At 31.6% G+C, this 11,366-nt stretch overlaps 1 protein-coding gene across 2 annotated transcripts; it reads right to left on the bottom strand.

The window, feature by feature from the left end:
* Positions 1-7,414: 7,414 nt before the first annotated feature.
* LOC110035596 (putative cinnamyl alcohol dehydrogenase 4) lies at positions 7,415-10,421 on the bottom strand. Of its 2 annotated transcripts, none has more exons than XM_020739859.1 (6): positions 10,380-10,421; positions 10,059-10,155; positions 9,793-9,906; positions 8,328-8,558; positions 7,802-8,235; positions 7,415-7,717 (listed from the first exon to the last, which is right to left on the bottom strand). In XM_020739859.1, exons 2-6 carry the CDS (start codon positions 10,145-10,147, stop codon positions 7,521-7,523), a joined length of 1,065 nt encoding a protein of 354 aa, XP_020595518.1. In that variant the 5' UTR covers positions 10,148-10,155; positions 10,380-10,421; the 3' UTR covers positions 7,415-7,520. The 2 variants fall into 2 exon arrangements, with proteins under 2 accessions (XP_020595518.1, XP_020595510.1); XM_020739851.1 differs by having other exon boundaries at positions 10,059-10,160; positions 10,380-10,398.
* Between the last annotated feature and the right edge of the window lie 945 nt (positions 10,422-11,366).

Here is an 11,366-nt window from a genome sequence, read left to right as displayed (position 1 = left end):
ATCAATGAAATCCGGATTTAACAAATTTGCGTCTTTATTTTGTCTAAAATGATCGTCTTGGCAAGATTTTACTTACATCCCACTTAAATCCAGAAATAAATTGGTTGCCACAGCCTCTTAGGCCTTTATGTTTTGAAGATTTATTTGCATACCACTAGTTCTTATTTGTTTATAAATCTAACACCTCAAGTTTAATTTTTACCTTTATACCACCCAAATCTTTCATATTATATAAAAAATATCACTATTATAATTATATTGATATTTTTCTTGTAATATGAGAGATTTGGGGGATATAAATATTAGATGTGTTAAGAATTGGTTGATATGTATGTAAATGCTTGTTTATTTTTAGAGATTTACATAAGTACCACTTAATTTTATGTATGTATATAACAATTATACTTTAATTTTTACATATAAGTCGTGTATATTTTATTTTTAAAAAATTAAAATAATAATATTTTTGATGTGATAGGATAGATTTGAGTGACATAAATATAAAAAATAAAGTTTAGGTGCTAGATATGTAAAACACAAGAATTGGGTGATCTGCATGCAAATGAATGTCTTAAGGTGGTCACGTTTAAAAATAACTTGTAATTTCTAAAAAATTGTACTTAACAAGGCATCAAGCAAAATTTAAAATTGCTCACCGATCCAAAAAAAATCAATTGACTAATAACTCTGCCAAACTTTCACTATGATGTTATTTAGCTCTCTATATCAGTGGTGTACAGTAAATCAAATACGGTGACTTCATAATTCTGATCTTTAGTAAATCAAATACTATGTCTACATAGGACGCCAGGTAAGTTACTCTTTCAAAGAGATTCATCATTGCCCTATAAACCTCTATGCTGGATCGAAATCCCAAGAAGAAAAACAGTCAGTAGCTATTCTTATAAAAAATAATCATGGCAGAAGCAAGAAGTTCTTATAATAATTGTATGCGAGGAGGCAATAGCATCTCATTGCTGTTTATGTTTCCATATATCAAAGTTAGCTTTGATTGCCCTATTAATGGCCAAAATGGTAGTATTGGCACAACTGATTTGTCCCCCATATCTTCTAGCATTTCTTTCTTTCCAAATAATGTAAAAAAAGAAAATGTACTAGGAGAATATAGAAGCTTCTCCCAGTCCTAAAAATATTAGCCATAGTTGATGCGTAATCTAGAATTTGAAGAAATTTGAGACTAGGGAGAAATGTGGAAGTCCGTGATAGCCACCGTTTCAGGAAATAGGCGGTTCACAGATTTATTACCAGCATGATACAGCGAGCAAGTAGTGTCTGCTGGAATGTTTCTGAAGATAAGCAAATCAACAATTTTTCAGGGGTTTGTGAGCTCCTAACGAAGAGTAAACAAAGTATCTAAATCCAAACGTTTTATGCCAAATTTGATTGCGCCAATCCGCACTATTAGTATTAGGCTGTAGTGATTCACATATCATTTAAAATGATGGATTGTCCATGCTTTTCCATCTAAGACAGTCAAATTGATTATGAGTGAGGATAAGAGAAATGTCATAACCATCTAGATGATATTAGTCTAACGAGTAAGTTGAGAGTATCTACCTAATAGAAATCAAGAATATCAAATGAGAGACTATCTAACAAATCAGAAAGGCCTTTGTCATTGCTCTAGTGATCCTACAGGCGATTAATGTTGCTGCCATCTCGAACTGTAAAGAAAAAACTAGAATTGTACCAATGAGCAATGTAAAAAAGTTTTTTTTCCCAAAAATGATCCTCTTTTGCTTTTTAAATTCGAGAAAGATAAATAATTACCTTTATAAACCACCTATCAATAGAATCTGCACCATTGGCAATATGAAGAATTAGCTTGATCATAAAAAAGAACTTGGATGGACCCAAGGCCTAGGCCACCCAATTACTTAGGTTTGCAAATTGGGTCCTAGGAAACAGCAAGCATTTTCTTGGCAGAGATAGAGCTATGGAGCAAAAATTTGAAACACCAAGTATGGATCATCTTAATGCAATCTTTGGGAAGAAAAATATTACAAACCTTGTACAAAATGATGCCCAAAATAGAAAATTTGATTAATTGGTATCTGCCAGCCAAAGAAAGAGTTTTCACCTTCTACTCATACAAAACTAATCTATCGTTGTCAACCAACAGCTGAAAGAAGGTAAACTTCCTTCTATGTACTAAAACTGTGATACCAAGGTAAATGAAATGAGGCTGAAAGATATTAGAACTGATGATGTTTCTTAAAGAAGCAGTGTTAGTAATAGTCTTAACCAAGGTTTTGAAAACTGAATCGAATATTGAACCGGTAATGGAAGAAGTTCATGGTTTAAAGGTTGAATTGGGTTAGAACCATGGGTTGAACCGAACGAAATAATAAATCATAAATTTATTTAAAAATAATATAAATTATGTAATAATAACATAATTGATTCTTTAAGAAGTTTGTTACAAAGAATAATATGACATAGTCCCACGTCTCAAATAAAATAAGACATAATAATAATAATAATAATAATAATAATAATAATAATAATAATAATAATAATAATAAAAAATTATTTAGAAAAATATTAATCTCAAAATAAAAATATCAATATTAATATTCACAATCTTATCTTATTGAAGATTTTTTTTTTTTTTGATGAAAATATACTTTTTTACTAAAAATGATATATTATTAAGAATATTTCATGAAAAAATTGTATGAACTTTATTAATCGCAAAATAATTTTTTTTTTTGTTTTACATATTAAATTGATTTATTATATAGTAACCTTTTTTTATTAAATTGTTTATTCTATTTTGTAAATAAATCTATCAAATTTAATAATTAATAAGTTTCATGTGCAATATTTATGGTTATAACTAAAAATATTTTTTTCTCATACTTTCATTTGTTTTAGTCCCACATCTTAAAAATATATTCAATGTTGATCTTTAAGGGAGAAGTGTAGAAAGAAGGAACAAAGTGAAATAATTTCATAAATTTAGACATCTTTCAGGATAGGTGGGCCCTTAATATTAAATAATATGTTTATTTTATTGTTATATTGGTCCTTAGTCCTTACAACTTAGCGATAAAAAATTGGTTTGGACCTCACACAAAATTCCAAACCCAACAAGCTCTTTTAAATGGTTTAGGTCGTTGACCAATGAAGCTGTGGTTTTAGCTTGCCCAGAACTCGAACAAATGTGATATGACTTTTTTCAGCATTTATATTGAGATTAAAAACATGGTAGAAAATTTCTAACATTATTTTCAAGTTGGAAGGATTGAAGGATTTTCACAGTCAGTTTTTTCCAAAAATGATAATATCATCGACATATAAAATGTGGGAAATAGCAAGGTTTTGATTCTGAGTCATAAAAGTAAAGTCACCCTTAGTAATGAAAGATTCCAAGAGGTTTTTAGCCCGCTTAGAACCGCAAAACCAGTCGGTTCACGGTTAAACCAGCTGGTTCGGTCCGATTTTTTAAACCACGGTCTTAACAAAAGTGATATGACTTTTTTCAGCATTTAAAATGAGATTAAAAGAATGGTAAAAAATTTATAACATCATTTTCAAGTTGGAAGGATTTTCATGTTCAAAAAATGCTAACATCATCAACATATAAAAGGTGGGAGATAGGAAGGTTCATATTTTGAGTCGTAGGAGTAAAGTCACCCCTAATAATGAAAGATTCAAAGAGATTAGAGAAACCATCCATAAAAACACAAAAGAGGTAGAGTCCTTATTAAAACTATTAAGGATCTCATTAATGAGGATGATATTGTTGATAGCCAACTTATTTGAAATAAAATTAGCTTGTGTTTCATATATATTATGGTGAAAATTAGATTTAAGCGTCTTGGAGAAGATTTTTACAATGGATTTGTAGAGAGTGTTGCATAATGATATGGATATGTGCTCTGAAGGGATTGTACATGAGTGTATTTGGGACTTAGGATAACATTAATATCCTTAAGAGAGTTGGGAAGCTTAGAATTATTAAAGAACAATCTTATTTCCCTAAAAGTTGTCAATGATATTTACGAAATTCAGAGGTGAAATCATCCAGCCCTGGGGCTGAGTTCAATGAAACAGTAAGATAGACTGTTTGATCTCTTCCTCAGTAACCAAGAGAGTCAATTGAGGGAGAAGAAAATTGAATAATGAAGTACCATAATGAACGATGACCCAAGTATTGTTAGGATCAATACATGCACCATATAAGTTTTTAAAGGAATCCACAACCAAAGATGCACTGTCGACATGACTGATGAAAGAACCATCAAAGGAAGAGATGTAAGAGATTAGGTTTTTATTTTCCCTCCCTTTAATCTTAGAAAACATAAATTTGTGATCATCCTCACCGTCTTTTAGCCAATGATCTTTTGCTCTATCGGCATCTCGAGAAGCATAACATGAAGAGAATGTAATTCAAGGTATGACGACGTTGAATGTATTGAGGATAGCTACTACGGTGAGAGATAAATTGATTTTAATTTTAATAGTATTCTGAATGGATTTATTGAGATAAGAATCTGAATTCCAACTTGACAAATTAAGTATTTTTTAAGGCTTTTAGCTTCTGCATAAGAGAAAAAGATAGGTCTATCTTGGAATCTAATGGACAAAATATTAATTATCAAGTTTTTGGTAATCATAAAGGTACATCTAATAATTTATAAAAATAATTATATATGATTGGGGGAACTCAGGATGAGAGGATAGTGATCAGAGCATTAGAGGACACAGCTAAAATATTGAGGGAAAGTCTTAAGCCAAGTATCAGAAGAAAAAACGTTGTACCAGCTTGCAAGCGATAGGTTTATTCTTTATGAGATACACTTTAAGCAATATAAGAAATCCCAATATGGAAAAAACATTCATTAATAGTCTTAAATTTTTTCGAAGGAAGACGTGTGCACAAACTTTTTCATTTCAAAATCTGCAACAGTTGAAATCTCCAAAAATTATCATAGAATCAATGACAAAACTTGCAACGTATGAAATAGAATTCAATAGGCCTTCCCTTTTCTGATGTGTATTGGCAACATAAAAATTAGAAATTTTGACTTTATGTGCATTGTTAGTGACGGTAGCATGCATAGATGACCTGCTTTTCTATGATTCAAAAAATAAAGTCTAACTTGCACTGTTCCACCTGACCCAATTTCTATCAGAAGAGATGTGAAAGTAATTGCACTTTTTTTCAGAAGAAAACAAAGAGTGGGAGGATAAATAGAAAGAATATGATTTTGAAAAGTTTTGGGTTCTAGAATGCAAAGGAGGTCCAAATTTTGCTATGTGATTAAGTTTCTAAAACAAGGAATCCGATCAAGTCCAAGGAAATCTTAGACATTCCGAGTGGTTAAATTGGGAACCTCATTGTGCTAAGTGTTTTTAGAGATAGTGGAGGGATCATGATTCTTGGGTTATTATTGTTAAGTTTAGAGGAGGAAGAAGGAAGATAGAGAGGTGGAGTAGGTATGATGTTTGAAGTATCTCGTTGATGTATTGGGTTTAGATTGTCTGAAAAAATTTGGTTAGGGATTCCAAGGAGAAATTAGGTTGAAAAATTAGGTTGAGGGGATGTAAGAGGAGAGCGAGAGAGAGAAACAAGGTGGGTTTTGGTTGGGATAGTATGTGCTTAATTGCAGAAGGGGCTTGGGAGCATTTTGGTTTACGCCTAGCACTATTGCTTCTACCCCTCTTGGGTTAAGAGAAAGTGAGAAGAGATGCAAGGGTTGAAGAACAGATAGAGTTGGTAGGACAAGAAGAAAAAACATGGAAATTTGAGTGACACCCGACAGAGGGAGAAAGGCTGCTCTTTGCCATCAAATCTTAGGAGAATTTCATCAGGGAGGGAAAAACATTAGCAATTTGCATACATACTTGAGCAAATGTTAAACGAGACTTATTAGCAGTTAGTACATCTACAAATTATAGGAGTACCAATTACTTTGTTGCTAATTTTTGAAATATTGTATGAATTGTAGTACCAAAGGGAAGCTTATGAATCTTAATCCACAATGGAATAGACGAGAATTCCTCTTTAGTGGTCTGAAACTGAGGGGGTCATTACTACAAAATAAATGGATTGCCAAATTAAGAAAAACTAAGGACCGCATGTCCAAGCTAAATCAACATCTTCCTTACAAGAGCACTTCATTAAGCTGAAACCATCATTCATAAAGATCATTAGAAGTCACCTCGGGGAGACCAAGTTTTTCTAAGATATTCAAGAAGCGCGTCATAATAAGGTCATTTACTGAAGAAGCAACCAATTGGGGGCAAGATTCCATCTCTTTTCACCATCTTTAATTTATGTAGATGAGAAGGAGACAGCTGGATCAAAATAAGGAATGCAGTTGAGCTCCAAGTTATTGGATGTTGTAGGATTAGCATAGAGAAGACTCTTCCAATTAAGGTTTATTAGAGAAGATGGACAAAGAGGTGTGGGAAGAGAAATGTTGCTAGATTTAAAGGTGATAAGGAGAGGAGGACAGCCATTTAGAGAGAGAGAGAGAGAGAGAGAGAGAGAGAGAGGTGGGTTTCAGCGGAAGGGTCAACCGGCGAAGTAGCTCCAAGAAGAAACCCACTGAAAGACATGTTCTCACTAAGAAGAAATTACTTTTTTAGGGAGGCTAAGTGAAATTTGTTGAATGGGCTTTTAAGTGAGTTTGGGGGAGGAGGAGATTTCATTATTGTAGAACCTCCTGCCAAAAGACGAATGAGAGAAGAGTAGAGGGGACGTGGCTGCAAGAGAAGAAGAAACCCTTAGGTGAGGAAAACCTTAATACCGAATATGTTAAGTGTTTTATTATTTGATTGATTCGTTCGAGATTTTATTTTCCTATCCCTTTTATTATAGGATCTTGGCCATTTTTTTTAGAATAATAAAATATTTGCATAACAACAAATTAATGATTGTAACTTGTATGGAGAAGAACATAAATATGCTTATGCCCAAGAAGAATATAAATGAAAAATTACTTCTAAACTTCGTTCTCTTCATTCAATATATTACTTACATTATTTTCAACTAATATACTACACATTTGATAGAAAGTAAGCTAATTCTTTAAAACAAAAGTCGGCTAATTTAATGTTAATTCTTTTAAATTTGCTAAATAAGTTTCTTAAAATAGTATAATTGCAATAATTGAATGTTGAATTTCAATATAGTAATACTTAACTATACATTGGATTTTTTTTTCTTAAAAAAATATTTATCTTTAAATCTATTTATAATTATAAATCCATCAAAATTAACATTTTTACATTTTTGTTTCACTAAAATTTATGCTAATCATCTTGATCTTTTTTTCTTAACTTATTTAAAGTTTTGATGCTTCTGGATAATAGTAGGAAACTTACTAAACACAAGAAATAAATTTATTTATTTATTTATTTATTTCATTCTTTATGCGCAAGGAAATACACAACTTCTGTCAGTTTGGAACAAAATGCTGAAGGAAACTAACCAAACTACAAACAGGTCCGCCATAAACTCTTAGAACATGTTCATCCCCTTCAATTTATTTCAGAGAATTCTCCACATCAATCACAAAGCGATACTTAACATCCCTGTTGACGAGCCTCTCAAGCGCCTCATTTATATATTGTATCTCAATAATCTCAATCTCTGGATATATTTTATTTGCGGCGCAGAACTGCAACATCTCTTGAATGTCCTTCGTACCACCTACAGTACTCGCAGCTATGGCCTTTGAACCTGCCAACATCATCATATTACATTAAAAATTTAAAAAGACAATGAAAATTAATTCATTTTGTTAGTCGGAGAGGAGATCTATACCATGAATAAGGTCTACAGATTTAAGTTTAACTTCAATATCGCCCACAATGACAAGGACTCCACGCGGCTTTAAAAGTGAAACAAAAGCATCAAGTGGGTGATTCCCAGAAGCAGTGTCAATTATGAAATCCAGAGATTTAGTAAATGACTGCATCTGTTGCTTGTCTGATGAGATGACAAATCTGTCTGCTCCAAGAAGATGGATGGCTTCCTCCTCCTTTGATGCACTTGTACTGAAGACTATTACGTTTAGACCGAAAGATTTGGCGAACTTGATTGCCAAATGGCCGAGGCCTCCGAGCCCGATGACTCCGAGAGATTTTCCGGGCTGGTTCATGTTGTAGTATTTCATTGGACTGTATACAGTGATTCCTGCGCACAGAAGGGGTGCTGCCATTGCTGGTGGGTAGCCTTGAGGTATCAAGAAGCAGTACCTGCAACCAAGCCATCAGTAAGCTGAGCTGAGAACTTGAAACAAAAGATTGAAGGAGACTGCTCATGATCAAGATTGTGAACAAATTTTCACCTCTGGTGGACAACAATGTAGCTGGAATATCCTCCTTTTGTGAATGAACCATCTATGTCGATGGAGTTGAAAGTCATAGTTGCTCCTTTGGCACAGTGAGGCTCTGTATAAGCATTGCAATATTCACATTCTCTGCAAGAATTAACATAAGCTCCAACGCCAACAACATTGCCGGTCTTGAAACATGTAACACCAGCGCCCGCATCAGTGACAATGCCTATAATCTCATGCCTGAAAAGTACAGCAAGATCTTAAGTATAATACTTAAACTTTTTACTTTTCTTTTCTTTCTTTGATAGTTGGCTACACTGAAATGATTATTTTGAGGGCTAAAGTCACTTGCTGCATTGTGCTAGCTAGTTACTTTAGTTTGTTGCTTAAATGTGTTCCTCTAGAAATATGAGCATTTGGATGCTAGCTATTGTTATTAGAAATAATAAACAATTATTTATATTATTTAAATGGTGTTTGTTTTAAGGATAGTTTATCCCTAGTCTTTCCCATTGTTGAAATTGCATGACAAAATTAATATTTATAAAGTTCAACTAAAAATTTTTTGAGCTTATTATTTTTAAACGCTTCATCTCATTTCTCCATATCTAACAAAATATGAAGTTATATCAAAACAAAATGTTTTAATTTAACTAATATTATAATTCAATGTTTGTACAAAAATATTTAGTACTTCTAGTTCAACTCCCTCTGCTCTGTTCATGAGAAAGATGTGACATGCTTGTTTATTTTAATTTTTCTTGTGTTACAGGAGTTCTGATTGTTGTTGTAACTTCTTTTATTTGTGTGAGCTGTATTTAACAAAGTCATTTGACTCTACTAGTTCTTACTTTTGCATTGAATTCTCTAGATGAATAACAACTATTCAAAATTGATGATATTCATCAACTTTCAAATAAATTTATCCAGAAGAGTTTACAAATACAAATTAGTTAATGCTTAAAAGTTCAATTAGTGCATTTTAAAATTAAAGCTTATTAGAAAAAAAAATCTCTAAAAAATTTCTAAACATCAAATATTATTCAAAACAAGAAATAAGCCATGTATCTTTCTTATTAATCGTTTGAAGACTGATCTTGAAATGAGCATGCATTTTCAGCTATAATGATTATCATAACAAGCATGCGTAATAAAATAAAAAATAATTTACTTGTGAGTTATTTAATAACAGATAATTCAAAAGACATTACAATGAGTTTTGATAGATGATCAATAACTGATTGTGATTTGGATACAACGAAAAAGCTTCAGACACAATTTAAGATATTTATTTATAATAGGTATAATGTTGTTTTTATTGTTCTCAGCTATTTTTTTTAATTTCATTTATTTATTTATTCTAGCTCATTTTTTTTATTTTGATCCCCCTCCTAGTCTAAAGATATCAATCAATCCATTATGTACTATGTATTGTAGCCTTGTAGGTCTCGGCATCCATCGAAGAAGAACTCACCCAGGCACGAGAGGATAATTAGAATCATGATGTCGATTCCTTGTCCAAATAACATCTGCATAACACACACCGCACTGTGTTATCTTTATAGATATATCATCATCTCCAAGCGACCTGCATATATCATTACATAATTAACTGAATATAACATGGATATTGTATTAATTAATCTTCACTGAAGAAACAAGCTGTACGTTAACAAATGCTTTTTTTTTTTTATTCCTTTGATTAGGATCGATCGGTTCCCTGATTTGTATGTATCAAACCTTCTGTTGAATCTATAGGGTGACAGAACTCCAGATGCATCTCTTGCAGCCCAACCAATGCAGTTCCCTTCCCCCCCTTCGCTAGCCATGGCAGAACCTTTGCTAACCAATTGATTAAGTTAATTAATTATACTACAAACTATAATAATATAACTGACAAATATATACAAGATATAAAAAGCAGAAAACTGAGCTAGCTAGCTTTAGAAATCAACTGCAGACAATAGAAATCATTGGGGAATTCAAAATGAAATTGGAATAATTAAAATCCATATTATATACAATATTAAATTCAGAAAAAAAAAAAAAGATAGATCTTACCAGAAGAAAGCACTTTCTCGTCTTCACTAATTTCTTCGGAAAACAAGCTTTGTTCTTCTATTTATTCATAACCTGTGGAGGCTAAAATAGATTCCGAAAACTGATGATGCACTCGCTGTCGTATTTCTGACGCCCGTTAACATTTGTTAAGTGGATTTTAATTATTCCAATTCCATTTTACTATTACTAATTACACGCTTAATGACAATATAGTAGACTCAATTAAGAAAAGCTTATGCTGATTACTAATTACACGCTTAATGACAATATATTAGGCTCAATTAAGAAAAGCTTATGAATGATTTATTCCTTTATTGTCGTTGACCTGAAGGGGGCGGCCGCATGCATCATGCATGACGCCATTGCAGTTAAACTAAACCATGATTCGAGGATTAGAGAAAAATACCTTGAATCATGGTTTAGTTTGCCTAATGAATTTGAATGCTGAACTACACTTTGCCCTCGAATCTCCACCTATCGAATATTCTAATTATTAGAGGGCATATTAATATAAATATATTTAACATGTGCTCTTTTGATTAATAATTTATAATATGCAGAATTAGTGTTTATTGAAAGCAGTCCTTTTTTTTTTAAGATCTACAAACTTATTATATAAGAAAAATAATAGCACAATATTTAAAATAAAATATTATATTTCATTATTATTGATATATCGAATAATATTACAAGCATTTCAAATTATTTTTGTATTTTTTGATAAATTCAAAAAATAATTTCATGTTTTAACAAGAAGCTATTTAATTAATATAATTTAATCAAAATGAAGATTTCATATGAAACTCACACTAATTACATAAAAAATATTAAAGATCTTAATAAATTAATATATATGCACATCAAACAAAAAATATTTACACGTTGAAATTATTTATAATTTTATCTCATAAATTTTATTTTTATTTTGCTTCGCTCAAATGTAAAAGAAATAGAGATTTTTTAATACAAATATATATTAGGTATATG

Source organism: Phalaenopsis equestris, unplaced genomic scaffold (genome assembly GCF_001263595.1).
Source record: "Phalaenopsis equestris unplaced genomic scaffold, ASM126359v1 Scaffold000002, whole genome shotgun sequence".
Lineage (NCBI taxonomy): Eukaryota > Viridiplantae > Streptophyta > Magnoliopsida > Asparagales > Orchidaceae > Phalaenopsis > Phalaenopsis equestris.
The sequence above is the reverse complement of the archived record's forward strand: the minus strand, read 5'-3'. Positions and strand labels throughout refer to the sequence as shown.

Bases quoted from the DNA above. Each gene is read 5' to 3' on its own strand.
- LOC110035596 (XM_020739859.1), bottom strand. From the start codon at position 10,147: ATGGCTAGCGAAGGGGGGGAAGGGAACTGCATTGGTTGGGCTGCAAGA. The intron at 8,559-9,792 runs GTGAGTTCTTCT...TGTACTTTTCAG, and splicing joins AATTATCCTCTCGTGCCTGG to GCATGAGATTATAGGCATTG. The intron at 8,236-8,327 runs GTGAAAATTTGT...GCTTGGTTGCAG, and splicing joins TACATTGTTGTCCACCAGAG to GTACTGCTTCTTGATACCTC.